At 39.3% G+C, this 22945-nt stretch overlaps 1 protein-coding gene across 4 annotated transcripts in view; it reads right to left on the reverse strand.

The window, feature by feature from the left end:
* The window catches only part of tenm2a (teneurin transmembrane protein 2a), a 262295-nt gene that overhangs the window by 29194 nt on the left and 210156 nt on the right, over window positions 1-22945 (reverse strand). For all 4 annotated transcript variants that reach the window (XM_043257656.1, XM_043257658.1, XM_043257659.1 and 1 more), the window contains 4 exons: window positions 9364-9486; window positions 3399-3604; window positions 2932-3127; window positions 1741-1842 (listed from right to left, as the gene is read on the reverse strand). In XM_043257656.1, the coding sequence (XP_043113591.1) occupies window positions 1741-1842; window positions 2932-3127; window positions 3399-3604; window positions 9364-9486 (627 nt within the window). The remainder of the gene's footprint in view (window positions 1-1740; window positions 1843-2931; window positions 3128-3398; window positions 3605-9363; window positions 9487-22945) is intronic.

The raw sequence follows: 22945 nt of genomic DNA on the forward strand, positions 1-22945 counted from the left end.
TGTACATTACCTAAAAGCATCATGTTAACATGCTGTATATATCCAAAAATATAATAATATTAAAGCTTGTCTAAAACCACAGTAACACATTCTAGAATAAAATAAATAAGAGCAGTAATGTCCAAAAAACATGTCAACAGCACGGCACTGGAAAAACATAATAATCACATTGCACATATCCACACCTGCATCTGAACCTGAGTCTCGATTTTTTATACTACACTACCCAGTAGCACTCTTCTTAAGCCCTGATGAAAGATGTGTACTAGTAACCAGCAGTGTAAAAAGACTTCCTGGGGTGATTTCTGCAATGAGAGTCTCAAGGCTCTGTGCATTGTAAAGATATTAATACACACACACACACACACACACACACAGAGGGTCAGCAGTAGCAGAGGGAGTGGACAGCTGTGAAAGGTTGGAGAAAACTGTAATGAAGGAAAATGTAATTTAACATTGCGGTAACAAAACTATTAATCATGAGCTTCCCAGGTGAACAATGGGAGATATTGGGCTGTATGAACCACCATTCATCATCAGCCTGTGAAAAGAGAGAGAGGGAGAGAGAGAGAAAGAGAGAGAGACCTCTACTAACATATAGATCTCAGTTTCTCTGAGTCATAGAACTAAAGCACCTTCTTAAAAGAAAAGCATGCAAATGCAGTGAATGTATTTTCAGTTACGCTGTGCAAATGAACTTTTTGGGCAATGAAGGACGGAAGTATTTACACCGCCATCTAAATGGGAGACTTTACATTGTACAACTATTGTTCTCAGCTAATTCTAATTACTAGAGAGGTATCTCTTACCTCTCAAACTTTTGGCAGTTACACAGTTCAATAAAGATGTAGTCTATTTATGAACCATTTTCCTTCTCATGATGGTCCATAAATTAAGTTGGGAATTATATAATCCAATTGGTCCCAAAACGTATAGCTAGGTCAGAAACGCACACACATACACACTCATCTAGTGGGTGTCTGGAGTCTTGGGTTAAACCCAAGGCTGTTGAGTGTGTAGAGCCATTGGGACCGCTGAGATTAACACACATCTTTGATGTGCTCAGCTCTTTGAATCCCACTGCTGGTGCCATACTGCCAACAATTCACTGCTGTTCCCCCTTGCATGTGTTTTTGCATGCTTTGCTTTTCTTTATATCTGTCTGGACCCTAGTCTGCATGTGGTTTTGCACTATTTGCAGTTTATTTTGACTATTTATTGATAAAAGAAGAAATGATAACAATAAGATGGATGAGGACTGGACAGAGAACTTTAATCTCCAGCATACGCCATATCTCAATATGTCTGTCATGCTAACAGTTTATCCAAAAATGAAAATACTGTCATTTTCACTCATCTTCCTGTTAAAGTAAATCGGTATGGCTTTCTGATGTATAATGATGAGTTTTTGAAGTTAGTCATTCTTTTCAAGGTCTCAGCTGTCAAGGTCCAAAAAAGCGCCATAAAATTTGTCCATATGACTCAAAACAGCGGCTTTCCAAAATGGATCATCACAAAGATTTGGAACGACAAGAGGTGAATAAAAGATGACAAAATGATCATTTTTAGACGAACTATCATTTTAAACATGACATCAATGGATCATTCTCCATTTGGCTAGTATGAGTGACAGGGAAGTAAAAATTGTTCTCACTTCTCTCTCTGCCAATGTTTTTTTCCCCTCAAGCTCTTTCTCTTGCTGTACGACAGAGTTTGGGGTGTAATTGGAGTGTCTCTTACCTTTCGAGCAGTCCATGCCATGGAACCCGGGGAAACAGTGACATACTCCTGACACACACTCTCCGTTACCATGACAGTTGCGGGGACACTCTTGCACAGAGTCTGTAAAAAGAATGAAACCTTTCTAAAAAAGGCCACTTTGATGGTAATGACAGCTGTAACCACCACATCCAGCTCTCATCTTGTCCTGTACTGCATTCTTCCCCTCTTTCTCTCTCTCAGCTGAGGCTTCTGTCCCTCTTTCGCTCTATTTCTGAGTGGCGGTCTCTGGTCATTATTGATACAGCCCATTCAAACAGCGTCACACACCATTTCATTAGCCATGAGTAATATCACGGCAATGAAAGTAGGCCATATCACAGTAGATTAGCGCAAGGTTAATTGGAGAGACACCACTTATTCGTAGAATTCATGCATGTGAATATTCATAGAACAGAGCCACGAGGTGCTTATCTCATTTCAAGTGGATAATAATATATATGAAATAACATTAATAGCTTGACATTATTTAATTATTTCCATTTTACTAGACGGCATGAACGCATTCATCTGTAATTCTATAGAGACTAAAATCTATAAATCCAATTGTCCAAAATGTTAATGTTTCAAAATTAACTGGTCTTTTATTAGACCTCATTTATGAAAAACAACTTGAACAAATTTCTGTTTAAATCATTTGTTAAAGCATGTGCCATTTAGTGTCACAACACATAATACTACAAGCATATTTTGAATAGTGGTTGATAAAAAAGGTTTCTCAGGGACATTGTTTTTCTTATTAATTCATTTTGCATTCTGTTCTCTTTTTATCTGAATGTTATGTTCTTATTTTTTATAAATACTTAATGCGTGCTTATTTTACTATTCTATTTGGCATGTATTTAGTATAACTATGCTTACCAATGCTGCATTTATTTGATTAAAACAATACTATTTTGAATTATTATTACAATGCAAAACTGTAATACAATTGTAATATGTTCATATGATGGCAAAACTGAATTTTCAGCAACCATCACTCTAGTCTTCAGTGTCACACGATCCTTCAAAAAAAATCATTGTAATGGACTGATTTTATGCAGACGACATTTTCATTATTACTATTATCATTATTAGTTACTATCTTCTCATCTCAAGTAAAAATATCACAGTCGAGTGATATGGTGAGTGAAAATGTACAGTGTAACTGACCCAGAACAGCTGTGCTAAAGGAGACAGATTCCTTCTCCTTGCCGTCGTTGTAGAAAGCCAGGTGCCACGTGCCGGGGTCCAGATACTGTACAAACACGGCCTCGTTCAGAACCACCGTCTGAATACTGCGTCTCTCACGGGGCGACTCCACTACGCTCCATTTCTCCTTTCCATCCAAACGCTCCATATAGTCGTACTGCAGAGGGAGAAACGCACAAACAAGGGAAATAAAAGGGGATGTTTTTATTTTTCGAGATCTCAAGTGGTTTGACAGCATTCATACATATCAAACAGCGAGACACTTTGAAGTTGAGCTATAGGAATGATTTTATCTAACACCTGGTGACTTCTAAAATGTGTTTGCAATGACTGATTGATCCACTGTTGGGATGAAAGAGGGTTTTTTTCCTTTCCCTGAAAGAACTTCACAGAGTGGCCTCACTGTAAATAGAAAAGCGTGTGTGCACCTGTGCATGGGACGGAGGCAGCCCTTTGCGAATGTAAACCCCGAACAGCGCATCCTTGCCCAAGGAGATGTTGAACTTGAGGAACTGAGGCTGGCTGAGGTGCATCAGGGATCTCCAGAACACCCCGGGAGGCACCTCCTGGGTCACGCGCCTGCCCACCTCCAGGCTGCCCGTATCTATGCTGCTGTTGCGAGAGGCCCATGGCCCTGAGACAGAGAGGAAAGCATAAAACAAAAATCAATCTCTCACCTCGGCTGTGCTGCAACTGCCCCTTGTTTATAGATTCAGAGGTAGCCGCTTTGAAAACTGAAAACAAAAGGAAATGGCACAAATGTGTTTTCTCTCTGGGAGACACTTATCTGATGGAAACCGAAAAACACAAATGCTACTTCCTGATTTTTTGATTTTTTTCCCATAACCTCACTGTACCCACCCAGCGCAAAGAAAGTCGAGAGTGTATCACGATAAACAGCAGAGAGCCAGAGAGAGCCAGGGAATAGGGGCTTCTTTGTTGAATATCTGAGCCTGGTTTTTCAAACGCGGCTCGCAGAAGAAGGAATAACTTATAAAGATGAAAAGTTAATGGTCGCTTCTGCGAGCTGAGCTTTATTGGAATTATCACATGATATAAATCTTAAAGTGTGATCTAGGATTCTGACTGAGATTTGGTTTTCAGAACTACACTCTTAATGTCGAACAGTGTTCATAAAGCATTTTACTTTCATGATGTGATGCGTTTCGGGTGAAATGGTTTATTCAAAGAAAAAAATGTAGGATGACAGGATCTTTTTTTTTTTCTCAGTCATGTACCGAGTTCGGGGTTTGTTTTTGACATCTTTTCCTGCTGGATTAATTTAAACAAAAATACAGTAAAATACAGTAGTTCTGTTGAAAACACTGTAAATAACAGCATTTAGTTGAAATATATTTCTAACAAATATCTTCACTGTCATGTTTGATCAAAAGTTCACCTAAAAATAAATATTTTGTCATCATTAACTCACCTTCAAGTAGTTCTAAACCCGTATTAATTTCTTTGTTCTGCCAAACACAAAGCAAGATTGGCTGTTTTTGGCCACCATTGACTTAAAAAAAATACTATACAAGAATGGGATGAATCATTTTAACAGAATTTTCATTTTTGTGTGAACTATTCCTTTAACGCGTGTTTGCTTCTTACTGCCCCCAAACACTTTATATTATAAATATTCTATACTGCTGGTGAATCCTTACAGGCTCTTTGTTTCTTTAGGTTGCTGCGAGGAACCTATTTCTGAAAGCGAAACAGGAACCTGTTGATTTTTCACTTATCCTCTACTTCACTTTCTCTCCCCCTCTTTTTTTGACTCTGGTGTTTGTGGACTCTCAGGCTGACGGAGAAATCTCTTCTATAGTGAGAGTTCGTGTATTCTCCACCCTCAGGCTTTGGCTCATACCGCATGTCAACACCACCATCCTGTTTACCAACATAATCACACAAGCTGTTATCCACTTTTCATTTAATGGAAAATCCATGGTTGCTCTCTCCCTCTCTGTCTTTCTCTCTCTCTCTCTATCTTTTATTCTCTCTATCTCTTGCTCGTAGCTAGCGGCAATGGCCGAGTGTAAATGGAGGTTGCGTGCAACAGATTCCCTCTGTCCCTACGGTTGTGATGTTCTCACACACACACACGAAAACAGCTCCCCTGTAATCAGGTCAGATCTACACTGGAGACTGCAGCCCTGACAGAGAAAACCTGTGAAAAATGGTGAGGAAATAAAGAACAATGAAAACACAATCAGGACGGAGCCACCGCAACAGGAGATGAAATAGCCCCCCTCATTAATACAGAACAGCACGGACGGAGGAGAAATAGATCTAAAGAAAGAAAAAAAAAAAGAGAGCGAGGGAGGCCGGACGAATGAGAATTTCCTTAGGGAAGGAACAATCAGTCTGTGGCCATGGCTGAAGCAATAGTCCACTTTTATTTCACGACAAAACACAATAGCTCTGTTCCAAAACATACCTTGCTGACTACACAGACAGCTTACCTTCTAAATTTCATAAGTGACTTATTACTCTACAGTGTCATACAAAAGTTATATATATATATATAAAATATGCATTAATATATATAAAATATGCATTAATTTATTCTGCATTTATAATTTATTTATTCATTAATTATTTTGTTTTATTTTTAGTTTTTCCATACTCATCACATTTTATTTTGCAGATGTTGACATTTAGGCAGCAAGTTCATTTATTCTTACAATTACACAAAATCTATATTGGGCTTGCATATACAACGTCCATATTTTTTAATTATTTAAATAACGAAAATAATGAATTCAATCATTTTATTTATGACAAATGATCAAAAGTGTCAGTAAAGACATTTACAATATTACATATGTTACATTTTCAAATAAATTCTGTCCTTTTGAAGTTTGTAGCTATTAAATACACCTAAAACAAAATTGTACTGTGGTTTCTACAAAACATCAGGCAACACACCTATTTTCGAAAATGATAAAACAAAGTTTCTTCAGTAGCAAATCTGCGTATTAGAATGATTTCTGAAGGATCGTGTGACACTAAAGTTATTTTATATGTAATACATCCTTAGTGAACATAAGAGGCGTCTTTCAAAAACAGTAGTGAAAATTAAACAAAAAAACGTATGTTGAAATGCATGTTTATAGAAAGAAATGTAACGCAAGCAGAATACAATGAGAATTTTACTGAATTAGAAGGCCAAAAAAAAAAACACACACAGACCCCTAGAGAGGGAGCACGCTACTGTAGGTTTCGTATCAGAGCTATCGTGGAGATAAAGGACATCTGAATCTGAGTGTCTAAGCACAGCATCAAGTACCGTAACAGAATCCAGCCGAGTGCAGAGAGGCCAATCATAAGCTAATGTAGCCAGCAGGCAGAAGCACGCACAAATCATTTCACAGATCAGACCAGAGCATCAAATCATCCCGCAGAAGCCCAGATAAGAGCATCTCAACACAATATGCCAAACAATAAGGTAGGATAACAGCTATACACAAAGAAGCAGCAGAGGATGAGAGAGACAGAGAAAAACAGCCAGACATGGCACAACACAAGACTTATTATATGTGGCGCTACAACTAAACAGAGCGACCAGCAACATCTGCCTCATAGCCGTATTGTAGCTTTGTCTGTGTGTGATTAATGAAATCTCACTCTTAGGTGGAATACATTATGTCTGCATGTGAGAGAAAGCGAGAGCGACAGGGAGAAAGCGAGAGAAAAGACATATTTATATGGATGGAATTGACACCGACACGCTGAGTTCAGATTGAAACACTTGAGGTGAAGAGCTGTTTCAAAGCTCACAATCTCACTGTTACCCACACGCTCGCACAAAAACACAGCAAACCATTACGCCACAATCTATATGTAATCACAGAGTTAGATATGTTTACGTAGCGCTGAGGAGAAAGGAAAGGGAAAACTAGACAGTGAGAAAATATGTTTACTCTGGTTTTAAAGAGGAGTAAACAACCTAAAAAGTCAGCATCCTAACATCCTACCCTCACTAATTAGGCACACACTATGTAGCCTGCGACAAACTGAGCTTTGCATGGAAGACTTGACTCGCAATTGATTTCAATGGAGCATGATAACACGGTATTAAACAAACTACACAGAACAATCAAGTGTTTAGGCGGGGAAACAGCATTTTGTTATTACACTGTGACAGCGATACTTTTCAGGTTTCAATCAAATATTTTTATTGAGACATTTTTATATCGTTGTCCGCCATCTTGGATTTATGCTGTTTTCATGCGCTATCGGAAATGTCCCATTTATAAACTCCCTTGCAAAACCACGAGTACGAGCTCATTGCCCTCAAGTGCTTTGCTGTCGGAAAGGACAAAGTACTACAACATAAACATTCACCGTGCTGGACAGTCAGCTGATTCTGGAATTTCAGTCAAATACATGCATATTTCACTGTTCAATATGCTTCAAATGATTGTTCGTATATATAAACAGGCACCACTTTAACGACAGGACACTGGTTGTTGAAAAAACTAATAAAGAATATCACTGACAGCAGCGATCAATATCCCCTTCCACCATGCCCGCCCAACTCAGAAACTGCTATAAAATCTATCTCAAGAGTTTTCAGTAGTAAATAAAACTTAAGAGGCTGCCCGGTTTCTGATTAGGAAATTCATATTTACGATATTGTGAAGGCAGCATTTAATGTTTCACTAAGTTCCTTGCAATGCATTCTAGGACCGATTTTCGTGAAAGTTGTATGACGCAGACTTTGCTCAAAGTTCTGCATATTAAGTAGTCTGCTTGATGATTTAAAATGCTGCCTCTGTCAATAGGCTTTGTAGGAGAGAGAGAGACAGAGAGAGAGAGAGAGAGAGAGAGAGAGAGAGAGAACAGACTGTGTTGTCCTTCATACAGAGGTGATGTGGTGTTTTCTAGGACACTTCCTGTGAATCTGTGAGCATGTGAGATCAAGACAGAGACAGCCTGGAGAGTAAGAGAGCTGGGGGAAAAGAAGCCGAGGGTTTGCAAGTATAGAAATATATGAGCTTCTGTTTGCAATCTACATCATTTCAATCAAAAATCCGATTCCTGAATGGAAAAATCTGAATTATCAGTAGATTTTGTGCTAATTGTGTAGGATTATTACCATACACAAATTGTTACGCATCTCGTCTCAAGATAAACAAGTTCTCTTGCAGTAAAGACAATACTGTAGTACAGTGCACAGAATACAGTATCCCACACTGCAATGTAAATGACTTGACCTTCTGTCTCAAAAATATATTAGCTGTGTTTTTAACATCTTTGCCTTCAATAGGAATATTGTGCTTCTAAAAACAAAACTGTATTAAAAAAGCAAGATTGCATTCACTGAATTAAATGTGCATAGAGATACTACTGAAGGTGTACCAGGGCTCATCGCACATGGAATGGGTCGTTCTAAACCCTCAGAAAAAACAGAAATGTTTCCCACTACTTTTCAACCTGGGGTTAAGAATTAATCCTGGGTACTCATAAACTGAAGTTTCAAACCATACACACATAAACCCCAGGTTAACATCTTATTTCCATATTTGAGGTGTCAGCTTCTTAGACGACTACCGCATGCAACCTGCTTACGTAAAGGTAGGCCTATTGCATATTGCCTTCATATATATATATATATATATATATATATATATATATATATATATATATATATAAAAATGAGAATAAAATGGTTATTTTTCAGTCCAACTGATGCTTTTTCCAATATGTTTTTCCCACTCAAACTACTGTTTATACAATCCCCAGTGTTTCTGTGATTGTCCAAAGCATGCAAACACAAGGAATGTGGATACAAAGCATCTAGTAGCCTCTGCACCGCAATCCAAGTAACACTTGTAAAACCTTCTTTTTACCAAGGGTTAAGAGAGGGATTTAGAACGACGATAACCCAGGGTTAGGTAGCACAGTGTGAAAAGCCCTTTAGACATGTTTCCCGTTGCGTAACACTTACCGTTTCACACACTGTTTTTGAAAAATAATCACCTCCCCTGCACCACTGGCCCACAATGCCTTGCTGCTCTACCTAATCACATGGTTACTTGGTTTCTTATGACTTGTCAGACGGCTACAGAAATGAAGCCCAGAGAATAATGTCCCTTGTCGATCGTGGAAGCAGGCAGAGAAGTGTGTGTGGGCATAAATGTGCTGTCATAATGGGACCTCGGTGTGCGACAGAGAAGCAAATTACTAAACACAAATCAAAATGAGTACAAGCTGGAAACAAATTGATATACAGGGCAGTGGAGGTTTCAGCACAACTGACTTTTTTTCTGAACGTAGTTTATAGTTTTTTCTATAAACCCCCCCTTTGTGTTATTCTGTTACGATCCTGACATGCTTCTCATCGAAAAGCGCGTGCGGGATTGCAGCGTGCTGTGAGGCTGTGCTGCTCACCTCTGCCTCCAGAGGGCGCTGTTGCTACGTCACTGTTGCTGGGCAGCCCGGCTCCCAAGCCGTTGTTCAACATGGGACCAACCACGGGTTTCAGCTGCCAGTTGAGCCCCAACAGATTCATGGCTGAGAGAGAAAGAGAGCAATAGAGAGAGACAGAGAAAGAGTGTAAACAGTGCAGATATACGGGGAAGGGAAAGCCAGAAAATGAAAAGCTTGAGGACTTTGTACTCCTGCTGCACGGTAACTATTTTAAACGATGCTGCATCTAAAATATAGGATATTGATCCGTTAAACCTGGTACAGGCAGGGAGAGGCTGCAAGATAAAGTAGTTTATTAGTTAAAAAAAAACACAGACAGCCTAGTCATCTATATTGATTGCATGACTGATTGATGTTGACTGACTGAGAAGCCATCTGTCGCTCACAGGACTCTTGCATTTGATCCACAGTCTGATATATGTCACAGCCGCAAGTGTGCGTGTATAAAATTAGTCTCAGTGTCTCTCACATGCAATCCTCCCAATATCAGAAATGTTCCCCCGACTGCAGCAATAACTCTGCAATATTATTTGAAAAGTCATTGTTCAAAGACATCTCCATATGGCCTGCTTGCACATTTATTTACTTGTGACACAATGTGAAAATAAGCGCAGAAACAATTTCCATTGCTAGCAAATTTCAGTTATTTACAAAGAAACGCTTTACAGTAAGGCGCCATTTGTTAACATTAGTTCATGTATTAATTAACCTGAACGGACAATGAACACTAAATTAACTACACTCTTTATTAATACAAATACAGTTGTTCATTGTTTGTTCATGTTAGCTCACAGTGCAAACACGTTATTAAACAAAACTTGATTTTAATAGTGCATTAATCAATTCTTAAATGAACAATAAGATTAATAAATGCTGTAGAAGTGTTGTTTATTCCTATCTGATGTTGAATAATGTAGTTAACTAACCTTATTGTAAAGTGTTTCAAAAACACTGCATTGAATGTGAAATTTTGCAGTCGAAAGACCGAAACAGTATTTTCTCGTAGAATGTACAACAAAATCCGTTATTTTATTTATTTATGATAATACAATACAGTGTATAATATCATATACAAAGCCTTCATAGAAAGTACCACAAAATGATTTTCTGTGAGTAGATTATAGGAACTGGGTGACAGATCTAATTGGTACTTTAACAAAATCCGTTTAACTGTGTGTGTTTTATTTCAGTCATTCAATCATTGGAGCCCTGAGGAAATGATTTAGACGCGCTTCTAAAGACTCAGACAGAAAGAGAAGCAAGCAGCGAGACCCACGTCTGTCAGAATTACTCGCACCTCAACAGGTTAAAAAAAAAGTTAACAAATGCGCAGGCAGAAAAGCAGCAGATTCTTGACAGCATTCAGAGCTTTCATGTCGAGCTGGCATGATTCAGCGACAATCTGAGTGACAGCTGAAAGAAAGCAGATCTCTCTCTGTCTTTCCTCTTTGTATTGCGGGGCTGTTGTTTCTCATTCGTGCCTGTGGAGCTTATTTTGGTCTGTTCGCTCCGAGGCCTGTGTGCAGTTTGTCAGCTGAATCTCTTCCCGACCCGTGTCCTTTCTAGTTCTGCCAAGAAACTTTTATCGCGAGCAGAAGAGAGAGGAGCGCTTAGTCTGCTGCACTCCAGAGGTGCCGCAGGAAACGCGGGAGAGAGGAAGCTCTTTGTAACGCGCAGTCTCAGGCTGATTGCAGGATCTCGTGCTTTATCTCTCGCTCCTGTGTGTCTGCGTCGTCTGTTCTTCACAGTGGCGGTAAAGATGGGCTGAGATTGTGAGTCATCAGAGACGGCAGCCACAGGAGGAGGTTCATATGGAGGTACCGTGTTACTCTCATGTATGACCTCCTTTGTGCATTCCATTCTTATACTAACTTGATAATCCACAGTGTGAATGTGCACACACTATTACACTAAAGTGGATATACTTTCTGCCTGTCTTGTGCTTGTCTGCTTGTCTAACCCTTTTCTCTCTGACTGTTTGCCTCATTCTCTCTCTGCCAGTATTTTCTACTCACTGTCTGTCTCATCCTGTTCTTTCTAAACCTGTCTGACACACTGCCTTACTATCTCTCCGTCTCACGCTCTTTCTGTCTGTCTTGCTCTCTTTGTCTTTCTCTCTAAATCCTTCTACCTCTCTAACCTTTATCCTTTCATTATTTCCCGTCTTTCATGCTCAGCCTCTTTATCTCTCTGCCTGTATATCATTCTCCCCGCCTTTCTCACTCTCCACGATTCATTTTGATTAGTTTTGTTTAGATTCAGTTCAATTCAGTTGAGTCCCCCTGTCTGTCGGGTTTTCACTACAGTATCTGTGTTTATCTCTGTCTACCTCACTAAAATTCCCACCATCTTCCTCATTATCCCTCTGCCTGTCTCACTCTCCACCTCACAATCTCAGCATGTCTCACCCCCTACTCCACTATCACTCTGCTTGTCTCACTCTCTACCTCACTAAGCATGTCTCACTCCCTACCCCACTATTACTCTGCTTGTCTCACTCTCTACCTCACTATCTAACATTCTCACCATCTACCTCACTAGCCTTCTGCCTGTCTCACCCTCTACCTTACAATTTCTGCCTGTCTCACTCTATACCTCACAATCTCAGCATGTCTCACCCCATACCCCACTATCACTCTGCTTGTATCACTCTCTACCTCACATTTTCTGCCTGTCTCACTATACACCTCACAATCTCAGCATGTCTCACCCCCTACTCCACTATCACTCTGCTTGTCTCACTCTCTACTTCACTATCTAACATTCTCACCATCTACCTCACTAGCCTTCTGCTTGTCTCACCCTCTACCTTACAATCTCTGCCTGTCTCACTCCCTGCCTCACTCTCCAACATTCTCACCATCTACCCCCTTATCCCTCTGCCATTCTCACTCTTTAAATCAGTATCTCAGTCTGTTAAGGCTGTCTCACTCTCTAAAGCCCTGTTCACACTAACAGCAATTTAATCGTTGGAACTGTGCTGTGGATTTCTAGCAGTTTTTCTACCTCGATTTGAGTATCCATCTCTATTAGGCAGTGGATCACTGTCTGCACTCCTATTGGTAGCTGTGTATCTCGTCATTGCTCATTTGCACATCTCATTGCCAACTGTTTCTGTCACTGGAAAATCTATTTGGAAATGAATGATATCTGGTTGCTGCAAATTGCTGTCACAGTAAAAGTTCTGGCTGCCTGTCTTTCCCTCTCTGCATCTTGTGGTTATGATCCAGCAGGTGGAGATTTACAGAACTCCACCCCTCTCCTCACCTTCCCTCTGCTTGCCTATCACACCTAAATCTCATCCCAGAAAATCAATTTTCTCTTCTGTCAAATTCCATCTCCCCCTCCGCTTGCGCCCAGACACGGTTCCCCTCTCTTTCTCCCTCTCTATACCTCTTCCTTTCTCCCTCGGCCTCTTTCTCAGTTAAAGGAAAGCGCTGACACTCTAAGTGTGTCTCTGCTGTCTCTGTCAGCTCTTTTATTTGTTTCAGATGGTCTGGAGGAAACACTGAGATAGCTTTTCTCCCCTCTCTCCATGCTTTCCAATCTGCTCCTTCACCTCTAACTTGCCTCCAAACCTTTCATCTTCCTCAATCTCCTGTCCTTCATTTTTTATCTCCTTATCTCTCCATCTGTTTCTTTCTTCTGATGGCGCATGCCGATAGCGACTAAATCTTAATTTTGCAATCAATGAAATAATTAACAAATGAATCAGTGAACTACAATAACTGAAAGCATCGAGAGACACGACTCAGACAGATTAACTGCAGCTCAGACACTCTGGATTTCTGCCCTCCACACATGTGCGTGCAGAGCAAGCCTAATGTATTCTGCACCAGTAGGTGGCAATGTTGAGTTAAAACCCAACTACTCGATGGGTGCTCAATACAACAGCAAGGGAATGTGACTAATCTAAAGAGGGTGAGAAGAAAAACAGAACCAAAGCTGATGGCTTCCTCTACATTGGCACCCATAATGAACGGTTGTTTTAGCACAAGACGTGAGCTACTTTTCTGCCTTCACGCAAATTGTGTGCAACATTAAGCTGTCTGCTGCATGTGTGCAGATCAGTATACAGACAACAGCTTTATTCTCCGTCTCCTGATGAATATTCACTGTAGGGCTCAGCTACGTCAGGAAATGTGTATGATTAAAAATGTATAAATCAATGCATAGTATGGATTTGTTGATGCATAATTCACCTGCACATACAAATGGAAGGTGTCGCTTGCTTGAGATTACATTTAAAGCATTGCATTTTTTAATACTATCCCAGGAAGAGACATAAATATATGTATAGTATAGAAATTTAAATAAATGAAAAAAATAAAAGGTATTTTTACATGCATAAAAAAACTAAAGGAATGTAAAATACATTGCAATTCCGTTCATAAGTGTCTATGTGCATGTATTTGTAACAACAGTGTATCATTATTTCAGTGCTTTTATTGCCTGATTAAACTGAATTACAGGTGGTTAGCGATTATGAGGCAGATTTTGTGGTGAAATACTCTGGGGAAAAAAATACTCTGTTTTGTGAATTTGCCAGCAAATATGTATATTCGTATTCATGCGTGTGCACTGTCTTGTCTGTACGTTAATTATACAGTGGCAGATGTTTACAGCTGGAATATCCCAGAACTAAAAAACGAAGGGCGGCCTGACAAGCCAACAGCCCTGCTACAAGGTTACCTTGGACAGTGAGAAAGAAAGGATGGATAGAGCAGGGAAAATGGGTGAGATAATGCACCAAGGGAGCAATGGAAAGAAAGAGGAAGAAAGGGATGCCATACACGCGCATGTGTGCACGAGAACGACAGAGAAGAAGAGAGGCAGGACAAGACGGGGCCTTGAAATGGAGGTTTAAGGTTGTCCTTAAGGTACAGTTACGTGTGAGAGAGACCTGGAGGAAGCTCTTGGCAGTTCCTGTCTGTTTATTTGTGTGTATGCAGAGAGAAAGAGAAAGAGAGCGGACGTATGTGCATATCGAAGTAGGGCTGGCAGGACGTCCCTCTATGATTCAGCCGCACCTGTCATCACCGATTAGACCTCTGTGACCACACACACACATATATAGTCATAAGCAGGTGGCAGGTTTCTCTCTGCTAGAACGGATCCATATGCCTGTGTACTATGCTGTTGTTGGCTGAGCTGCTTCTGGCTCAAGTGGAAAGTCAGTCACATGTGAGTGGACGGCCAGGTCCAAACTCACCCCGAGACACGGCTATAAATAACACAAAATGGACAGCAGATACACATACACACACTCGCACAAGCGTTTGAATTTTCAGCAATCTTTGATTCACAGCAGGTGCAGTCAAAAAGACATTTCTGCTTGTTTTTTTAGACATTTCAGATGTTTTTTTTTAGATTCCTGTTGGGAATATGAAGTCAGCTTTATTTTGTCTTACTGATGTTGTTGTTTAAAGGGATAGCTCACCCAAAAATGAAACAATTCTGTCATCGTCTACTCACCCTTATGTCATTCCAAACCTGTTAGACTGTTTCTTTTGTTGCAGCTCAAAATAATATATTTGTTTTAGATTCAAATGGTTTTGGTCTTCCAATCGAAGCCTAAAACAATATCCTTTATTTCTGAGTACAACAGTTTTCACATTTTCTAAATCTGTGTTAAATGTATAACTGAAGAAATCAAAATTAGCTAAAAGCACACGAGAACGCCTTCGGAAAATGTTTCTACCAAGTTCTACTCTCACCGAGTGCAAGACTGTTGGAAACCAAAATAAACACAATTACACAGCCACACTTGTTGTAAGCACTATTGCTCCCTAAGATGTTAAATATGAAGTGAACATGAGATGTCTTCATATCTGTTCATCATAAAGAATACATGCACTTATTTCCCTACAGATGTTATATATGAGGCTGGGCTCTCGCGTGAATTTCTCTGTAGGCAAGCAAATACATTTTTCATAAAGAAGCAGCATCTCTTGTCTACATCCCTTCTTCCGTTTGTGTTTTTCCCCTCATTCTTACTTCTTACTTTCAACACGCATGTACAGGCACCAACCTCATCTAGCGTCCAAACATACGACTGGCATGTAGCCAAATCATATTATTTACCTTCATTCTTCCGCATAGTTCCTCTGACAGGCACTTGAGAATTCACAGTTGTGCGTTTTGTGGAATCTTCCCTTGCTAAAATGTGTCCGATCAGCAAACAATGAATGTGGGAAAATGCTTCTTAGCTCACTTAGCAATTCTCGACAGAATCTCACAACCTCACAAAAACACTCGAGGCACTGTGTGTGTGTCATTAAGCTGAGGGACACACTCTCAGGTCACCTCTCTAACACAGTACACCACACGGCAGAAACCAGGACATCCTATCCCTCCATCCTCACACACCTCCACTCAACATATCACACAATTACACAGCCATAATTAGAGCGCAAAAGAGACCTCATATTACTTAAAAGGTAATTTTCCCTTACCTTATTTTTGCGGTCTCCCTTGGCCTCCATAATAAACGCGTATTAACTGTTCTAATTTACCACTAAATTAACAAGACTGACCTCAATTAGGACACTAATTGTAAGCTGAGACTATCCTGGACGGCATTTGTAATTGGTTTACATATCGTTCCGTAAAAAAAGAAGAAAACTTCTCACCCGCTTTCCACATCTCATCCGAAACGGCAACACATTAGCTTAGCATTCCCACTGACTTCCAAGGCCCCAATATGCTCACAGTGAAGTTCATTTTCTATCTTCGCTTAGGGGTAAAAAGACGTTCGAAATACATTTGGAGCAATATATTCTTAGCAAACATCCAGATGCCACCCACACTGGTAAGAGTTGCATGTAGATGAGTATGTAAATATGTGCGGCGCACTTTGCTCTCAATAACAAAATAAATACACAACAATAATGACAGTGGTGTGAAAAGAGCAGAAAAAGCATCTGATTATAGAGACGTGGATAGTGTTTGTTTGCACAAGCTCACATCACGTTTATTTAGCACTTAAACAATAGATTGCTTGTTTTAAAAAAAGCAGCTTTAAAGAATTAAAAATGATAAACTGTGTCGCTTTCAAATAAAATTACAACTTGAAAAATATGAAGGCTTTTAAAATAAAACAGACAGTTTTTTTTTATTGTACCTTTAAGAATGAATAGGTGCGTGCACATGCATATGCTAATGAACCTATTCAAATTAAGCAGATACCAACAACCTCTTCCTAAAAAAAAAACTACATATGGCTAATGAAAAAATTACCCAAGCTGCGCATACTATTGCATACTGAGTAGGTACACCATGCTGTCATAGTTTGTGACCTAAAGAGCCAGTTGCATCACTGCAATGCCATTCACAAAAACTGACCCGTGGCCTCATGGGAGAGTCAGTGGAAGTATTAAGTCATTTGAGTCATTTCTGCCTAATTCATGAATATTTTCAAATTTGCCTACTATATAGCTGGCAAGTATATTGAATATGGTTAGGCAGAAGGATTTATGTGTTTGTTTCACCACCTGATTCTGGTCCTGAAGCAAAACCTGTTGAGAACTATTAACTACACAGCAAATCAAATAGTTTTTTGATTGTAAGAAAATGACTTGACGAAATAGTGGGGAATGGGAACCAAAACATTTTGGTTACTAACATTAATCAAAATCTTCTATTGTGATTTACAGAAGTCATGTACGTTTTAAAACATGTGCGGAAGTAAAGGACTATTCCTTTAACACATTACTTTCCATAAGGAGTGAATATTAAATGCAATGAAAAATACTTTTGAGTAACATGTTATTGATAGTCACAGATGATGTCCCTGAATAAATGCATATCTTTTTCCAGTAAGAGCTCAGCTTGGCAGGTGTTTAAATGTGTTTGTTTACGTGTTTATGTGAAATGTAAAATGTGTTTATAGGGAGGGACACGGAACAGGGTGAGGCTGTAGGGTAGAGCCACAGCAAATGAGAAGCCTGGTCAAAGGGCTTTGAAGTTGAACTACAAAGCACCAGGAGATTCCCATGGGCTCTGCGTATATGTATGTGTGTTTCATTAGAGTCTTGGCTTTTGTCTCTTGGGAGAGGGGCAAGTTCAAATACACAGTTAATGAGTGAAGCAGCCATCAGTAGCATCCTAATCCATCAGAGAAGCACTATACTCACACAAACACACAAATACACACACACTTCCTCCGGGGGCCCAACCCAACAAAATGATGCAACCGAAAGCTCATTGCCTGCACTCCAAAGGTTGTTCATCACTTGTCCCCTTTGTTCTGAACACAAACATGCATTCAATATATCATGCATATGCACAGTAAATTACAGCGGGTGAAAATGTACTGGATCGCTCTCATGAAAGACTAAGTGAATAAATTCCCATTTCCCATATTGCCTATTAACAGGTCTATTATTAAAAAATTGGCCGTTTATTAAGTGTTTATAAAGCACATATCCTGCATTACAATATTTTCATGACATATTTTCCTCATCTTCACATTGCCTCATGTGTCAGAATTTAAAACTCTTTCTTTTTTTTTTTTTTTTTTTTTTAAATGTACATTATTTCATAATATGCATAATATGTATAAGCCTTCAGTTTTTTTTTCTGGCACTGTTTAAAAAAAAAAATTAAAATAAAGTATAAATTAGAATCCTTTTGATATATGAAATCACAAATTATATCACTACATACAAAATAATAGTTTTTATTTATTAACACTGTAAGTGTTAATGTGTACATTTGTTATGTAAAAATACATGCACATGCACACAAGTATTTTAAAATATTTACATCTATATTTCTATTCATACAATTTATATGATAAATAAATATATTTTATATATAAACAATATATTTTTGTAACATATATATTTATATATATGCTTGTGTATGTGTATTTATATATGTTTTTTTAAATAGATACATATAAATACACAGAGAATACATTCATATATTATGCAAACCAAAACTTTTATTTTGGATGCGATTGATCACATTGAATTGTTTGAAGGACAACGAGCTAAATTGCGGTTAAAACCACCACAACAACCCAAACTTACAATGTATCTATTTCTTTCGATTTTGGGGACAAAGGTAAACTGAACACTCTTGACTGTTTTAATGAAATTCACCAATTTCCTTAGTATTAATAAAAAATGCACAGTACAGCTATAGATATAAAGATATAGAAAAAGATACAGCGTGCATATGAGCAATAAAATCCGATAAGAGTTCGTCAGCGCAGTGCTGAACGCAGTGCAGGAATGGGACAAAGAATGGCAGGTCCTCAGCAAACACGCTCATCAAGACACAAAGAGAGGAGCTTGTGCCATGCAGTTTTTGTATGCAGTTTGTGTATGTGTGTGTTGTGCCTAGAGGCTCATCCATTCACATTAGCGACAGGAAATGAGAGGCAGCTGAAATCACGAGCTAGATCAATGGCACACAGAGATAGACACACTCGCCCTATCTCTCTGTCTTCATTATGGCCGCCTCCCTCCATCTCTGTCTCTCTCTCTCTCCGCTGTCAGTATGAGACATTCTGACGTATCTCAAGTCTGTCTCCAGGACTCAGGGGTCCAGGCCTCTCGCACGTCCCAGGTGAGATTATATCAGCACTTTTTCTCTATATATTTTCATACTGTTTATATTTTATATCCTCCTTTTCCCACATCTCCCTTTCCTTTTTTTCCTGTGAGATCAGCAAATCCTTGATGTCGGTGATTGCGATTGTTTATTTGTATGCCAGTACTGCGTCACTGTCTCCGAATCTATGAAATATTAAGTTCAGTTTTTCATATGCGTGACTCCGGTTTGAAGTGGCACACATCCTCGCGGCGGGCTCACAGGCTCTCCACATGTGGCACCATTGATTACAGATACGCCTCGAATCTCATGGCTGATCATAAACAGTTTGTGAACAGAAATCAATCTAATACCTTCAAGAGCTTCGTTCATTGCTGGGTCAACGCTGACGACCGCAAGACCCTTGATCCGCTGGATGCCGCCAATCGGTCGATGATAGAGATTAGTGAAAGTTTTACTTCAGAGAAGGACCTTTGTTTGACAGGGAGGGACAGGCGTGGAAAGAGGGGCAGGCCAGCTGCAGATGGACAGTGCGGGTCAGCCGGAGCAGCGGTGGACGTCTGCTGACAGACCAAAGACCGCTGCTAACATTAGCACTGGAGCGGGAGTTCGTGTGCATGCGATCGGCTGACCACCGTGCCAGAAATGAAACACATCAATCAAAACCGGCAAGGACATAGATGAACGGAGGAGAAGATAGGAGTTGAAAGCTGCCCTTCACACGCACTCTCTCCTCCTCTTTAGAGAGATCCAGCTCTGATGTGTGCCAGTGTGAGCTCTCTCCTCTCTCTATCTCTCTCTCTCGGCCGTACTGAAGTGAACTTGTGTCCCTTTGCCCTTGCCGTGACTTCTCTTGACCTACAACAGTCTGTTGAGAGTCACCGGCTTCCAGTCTACATCTCCTGCTGCTCCCGAACCAGGAATACACCATACACGCCATATGCTTCTCGTCCCCTATGTACCATATGTTGGTGCAGTGTCAAAGTCCAGCGTCCTCTTTCGCTCACTGTCTCTGTGTCCCTCATGACTGCCGTGAAATGACATGCCGAGGTCACCTCGGAGCCACAATGACAATGTGGGATAAAGCTGCTTGTCTGCGCACACACGCACACACAGCAGGTCTCTTCATCTTGTTTGCAACTTCGATGAAAATCTGTCATCATTGGCCTCATGTCGTTCCAAACCTGTATGACTTTCCTTCTTCGCTGTCACTATAAAAGTGCTACATATGAAAGTGAATGATGACTTTCCTCACACAGGAATAAGACTTGCAAGATCATTCAAAAGTTTGGGGTCAGTATGACTTTTTCATGCTATATACATACATGTATATACATATATACACATTGTATCATATATTAACCTGTAGTCATATCACCCTGCAGCCCAAGACTGGTTGCCCATTAAAGCTAAGCAGGGTTGAGCCTGGTCAGTACCTAGATGGAGACCACCTGTGAAAACTAGGCAGCTGTTGGAATTAGTGAGGCCAGCAGGGGGTGCTCACCCTGATGTCTGTGTGGGTCCTAACGCCCCGGTATAATGAATGGGACACTGTACTGTCAAAGAGACGTTAAACAGAGGTTCTGGCTCTCTGTGGTCATTAACAATCACATGACATTCATTGTAAATAGTAGGGGTGTAACCCCGGTGTCCTGGCCACATTCCCTCCACTGGCCATCATCAATCATGGCCTCCAATTAATTCCCATTCACTTGATTGGCTCTATCTCTCTCTCCTCTCCACCTGTAGCTGGTGTGTGGTGAGCGCACTGCTGCCATTGTCCTGTGGTTGTCAGCACATCATGTGGACGCTACACACCGGTGGTGGTTAGGGAGAGACCCCCCTCACAGAACTGTGAAGCGCTAAAGTATACGACAATACACAATGAATGCCTCACAATGTCTTTCCTTCATATACTTCTGCTCAGCAAGGATGCATTGTATTGATCAAAAGCGAGAGTAAAGAAAGGCTCCTTTGAGCTTACAACCGCTTTCAAGTATTAGAATAATACTAACAATAAAAGTTTTTTGATAACCAAAACAGCATATCGCAATGATTACTGAAGGATCATGAGACACTTGCTTTGCTTTGCCAACACAGGAATAAATTACCTTTCAAAATATATTAAAACAAACAATATTTTAAACAGTAATTTTTTTTTGGATTATACAAATCTTTTATGACAGTGTGTGATGTTTATTCATACTTTTTATCAGCTCAAAAGATTAGCACCCATTCACTATAAATCAATGAAAAAGATAAACCTGTACGTTTTTCATAATATCGCCTTTCTATTATACTTTTTAGAAAAATAAGTCTTTCTGAAGTTTTAGTTTTGGGGAAACTATTACTTAATAAAATAATAAAATTGGTTTAATTTTCTTAATACATATCTATGACCACATTGTGCATTATACGCGTGTTTATATTAGTCATAAAATATTTTCTTGCATCAAAATGTCCTATCCTTGCCTCTTGAAGCGACTTTGCTTTTTCTGCTGATAAAAAGCACGTATGAAACTAACAAATAATGAAACAATAGCTAAACGATCACAATACAACAAAGTCCTGCCTTAGTGAACATTCTGTTTCACTCCAAAATGCATCACATTATGGAAATGAATGCTGTTTTATGTTTTCTTTAAGACCCTTAAGCCAGATCAGGACGAATGAAGTTAAATCTGCAATCGATGTCTTTTCAGTGGTAGCGGAGTGATGTTTATGGACGCTGCCTGACTCCACAGACCGCCCCAACACTGCGGCATGCGGTTAGAGTAAGCGGCTGTGATTACTCAATAACGCTCCAGACAGCGCTGCGTTATGGATGGAGGTGCACGCATCGGCTGGCGTGAAGGTCAACGGCCCAGAGTGGCGATGAGCATTTGAGTCATTGGTGGGCAATGAAGGGAAGTGATGATGCTGCTAAAAATATAGAGAGAGGGGGTACAGAGAGAGCGAGAGCGAGAGAGAGAGAGCGCAAATTTGTCTTCTGTCTACTTTCATGACACTCACCACACGGCCTGTCTTCACTGATGTATGAGCCGCCTCTGTATCCGCACAAAAACAGAGGTGACACAGAACTCACACGCACCCCACACCATCGCCTTACCCACGCACAACTTTCCCGGCTCAAGGACACTGATGTGCTCTGAAAATGCACAGTGATCTAGCAGCATGTAGCTCCCTGCATGCTATTTTCTTTTTAATAGGACATGTTAGTGGAGCAACATATTTTGCTGCTACTGGAACAAAATTCCTATCAAATTCTAATTACATGCAACATTCATTTTGCTTTCTTGGCACATCTAGTACATGCAGTACAGTTCGCCAAAGCATTGCATGCAAAGGAATGAATGAATGAAGAAATGAACAGATAATAAAAAAATACTTTGCATTGTACGACAGAGTTAGCATTTGTAATTTAAATAATTTTGTGATTTATAATAAATGTAAATTTATATTGACATATATGGTGAATAAATAATCACATTTGAATTTAATAATGTGCCAATTAATAAATATAATTCGCATAATACAACGTATTAATAAATAATACTTTTGCACTAAATATATTTGTAATTTTAATAATTTAATTTATAATACATGTAACTTTCTATTAATGGAAATCAACTCAAATACATAATACAGTAAATTAAAAATATCTACTAACTGAATGAATTACTAATAAATATATATAAACTTATAGATTTTGCCAAAAATATTTTTTTAATAATTTAATTTAATAATTGATATGATAAATTACAATAAATGTAATAACTTATTTTAAAAGTTATGATTTAATAAATACATGTAACCCAAATCTATAATATACCACTAAATAATTAAAATATTAAATAATACAATACTTTGTAAACAATTTTACACATTTTGTATTAAATACTTTGTATTATTTTTTCAAAATAATTCAGTCATTTGTAAATAATTTTATATTCAATAAATATATAATCTTATACTTATTATA

This window comes from Puntigrus tetrazona, chromosome 14, assembly GCF_018831695.1.
Source record: "Puntigrus tetrazona isolate hp1 chromosome 14, ASM1883169v1, whole genome shotgun sequence".
Taxonomy (NCBI): Eukaryota; Metazoa; Chordata; class Actinopteri; order Cypriniformes; family Cyprinidae; genus Puntigrus; species Puntigrus tetrazona.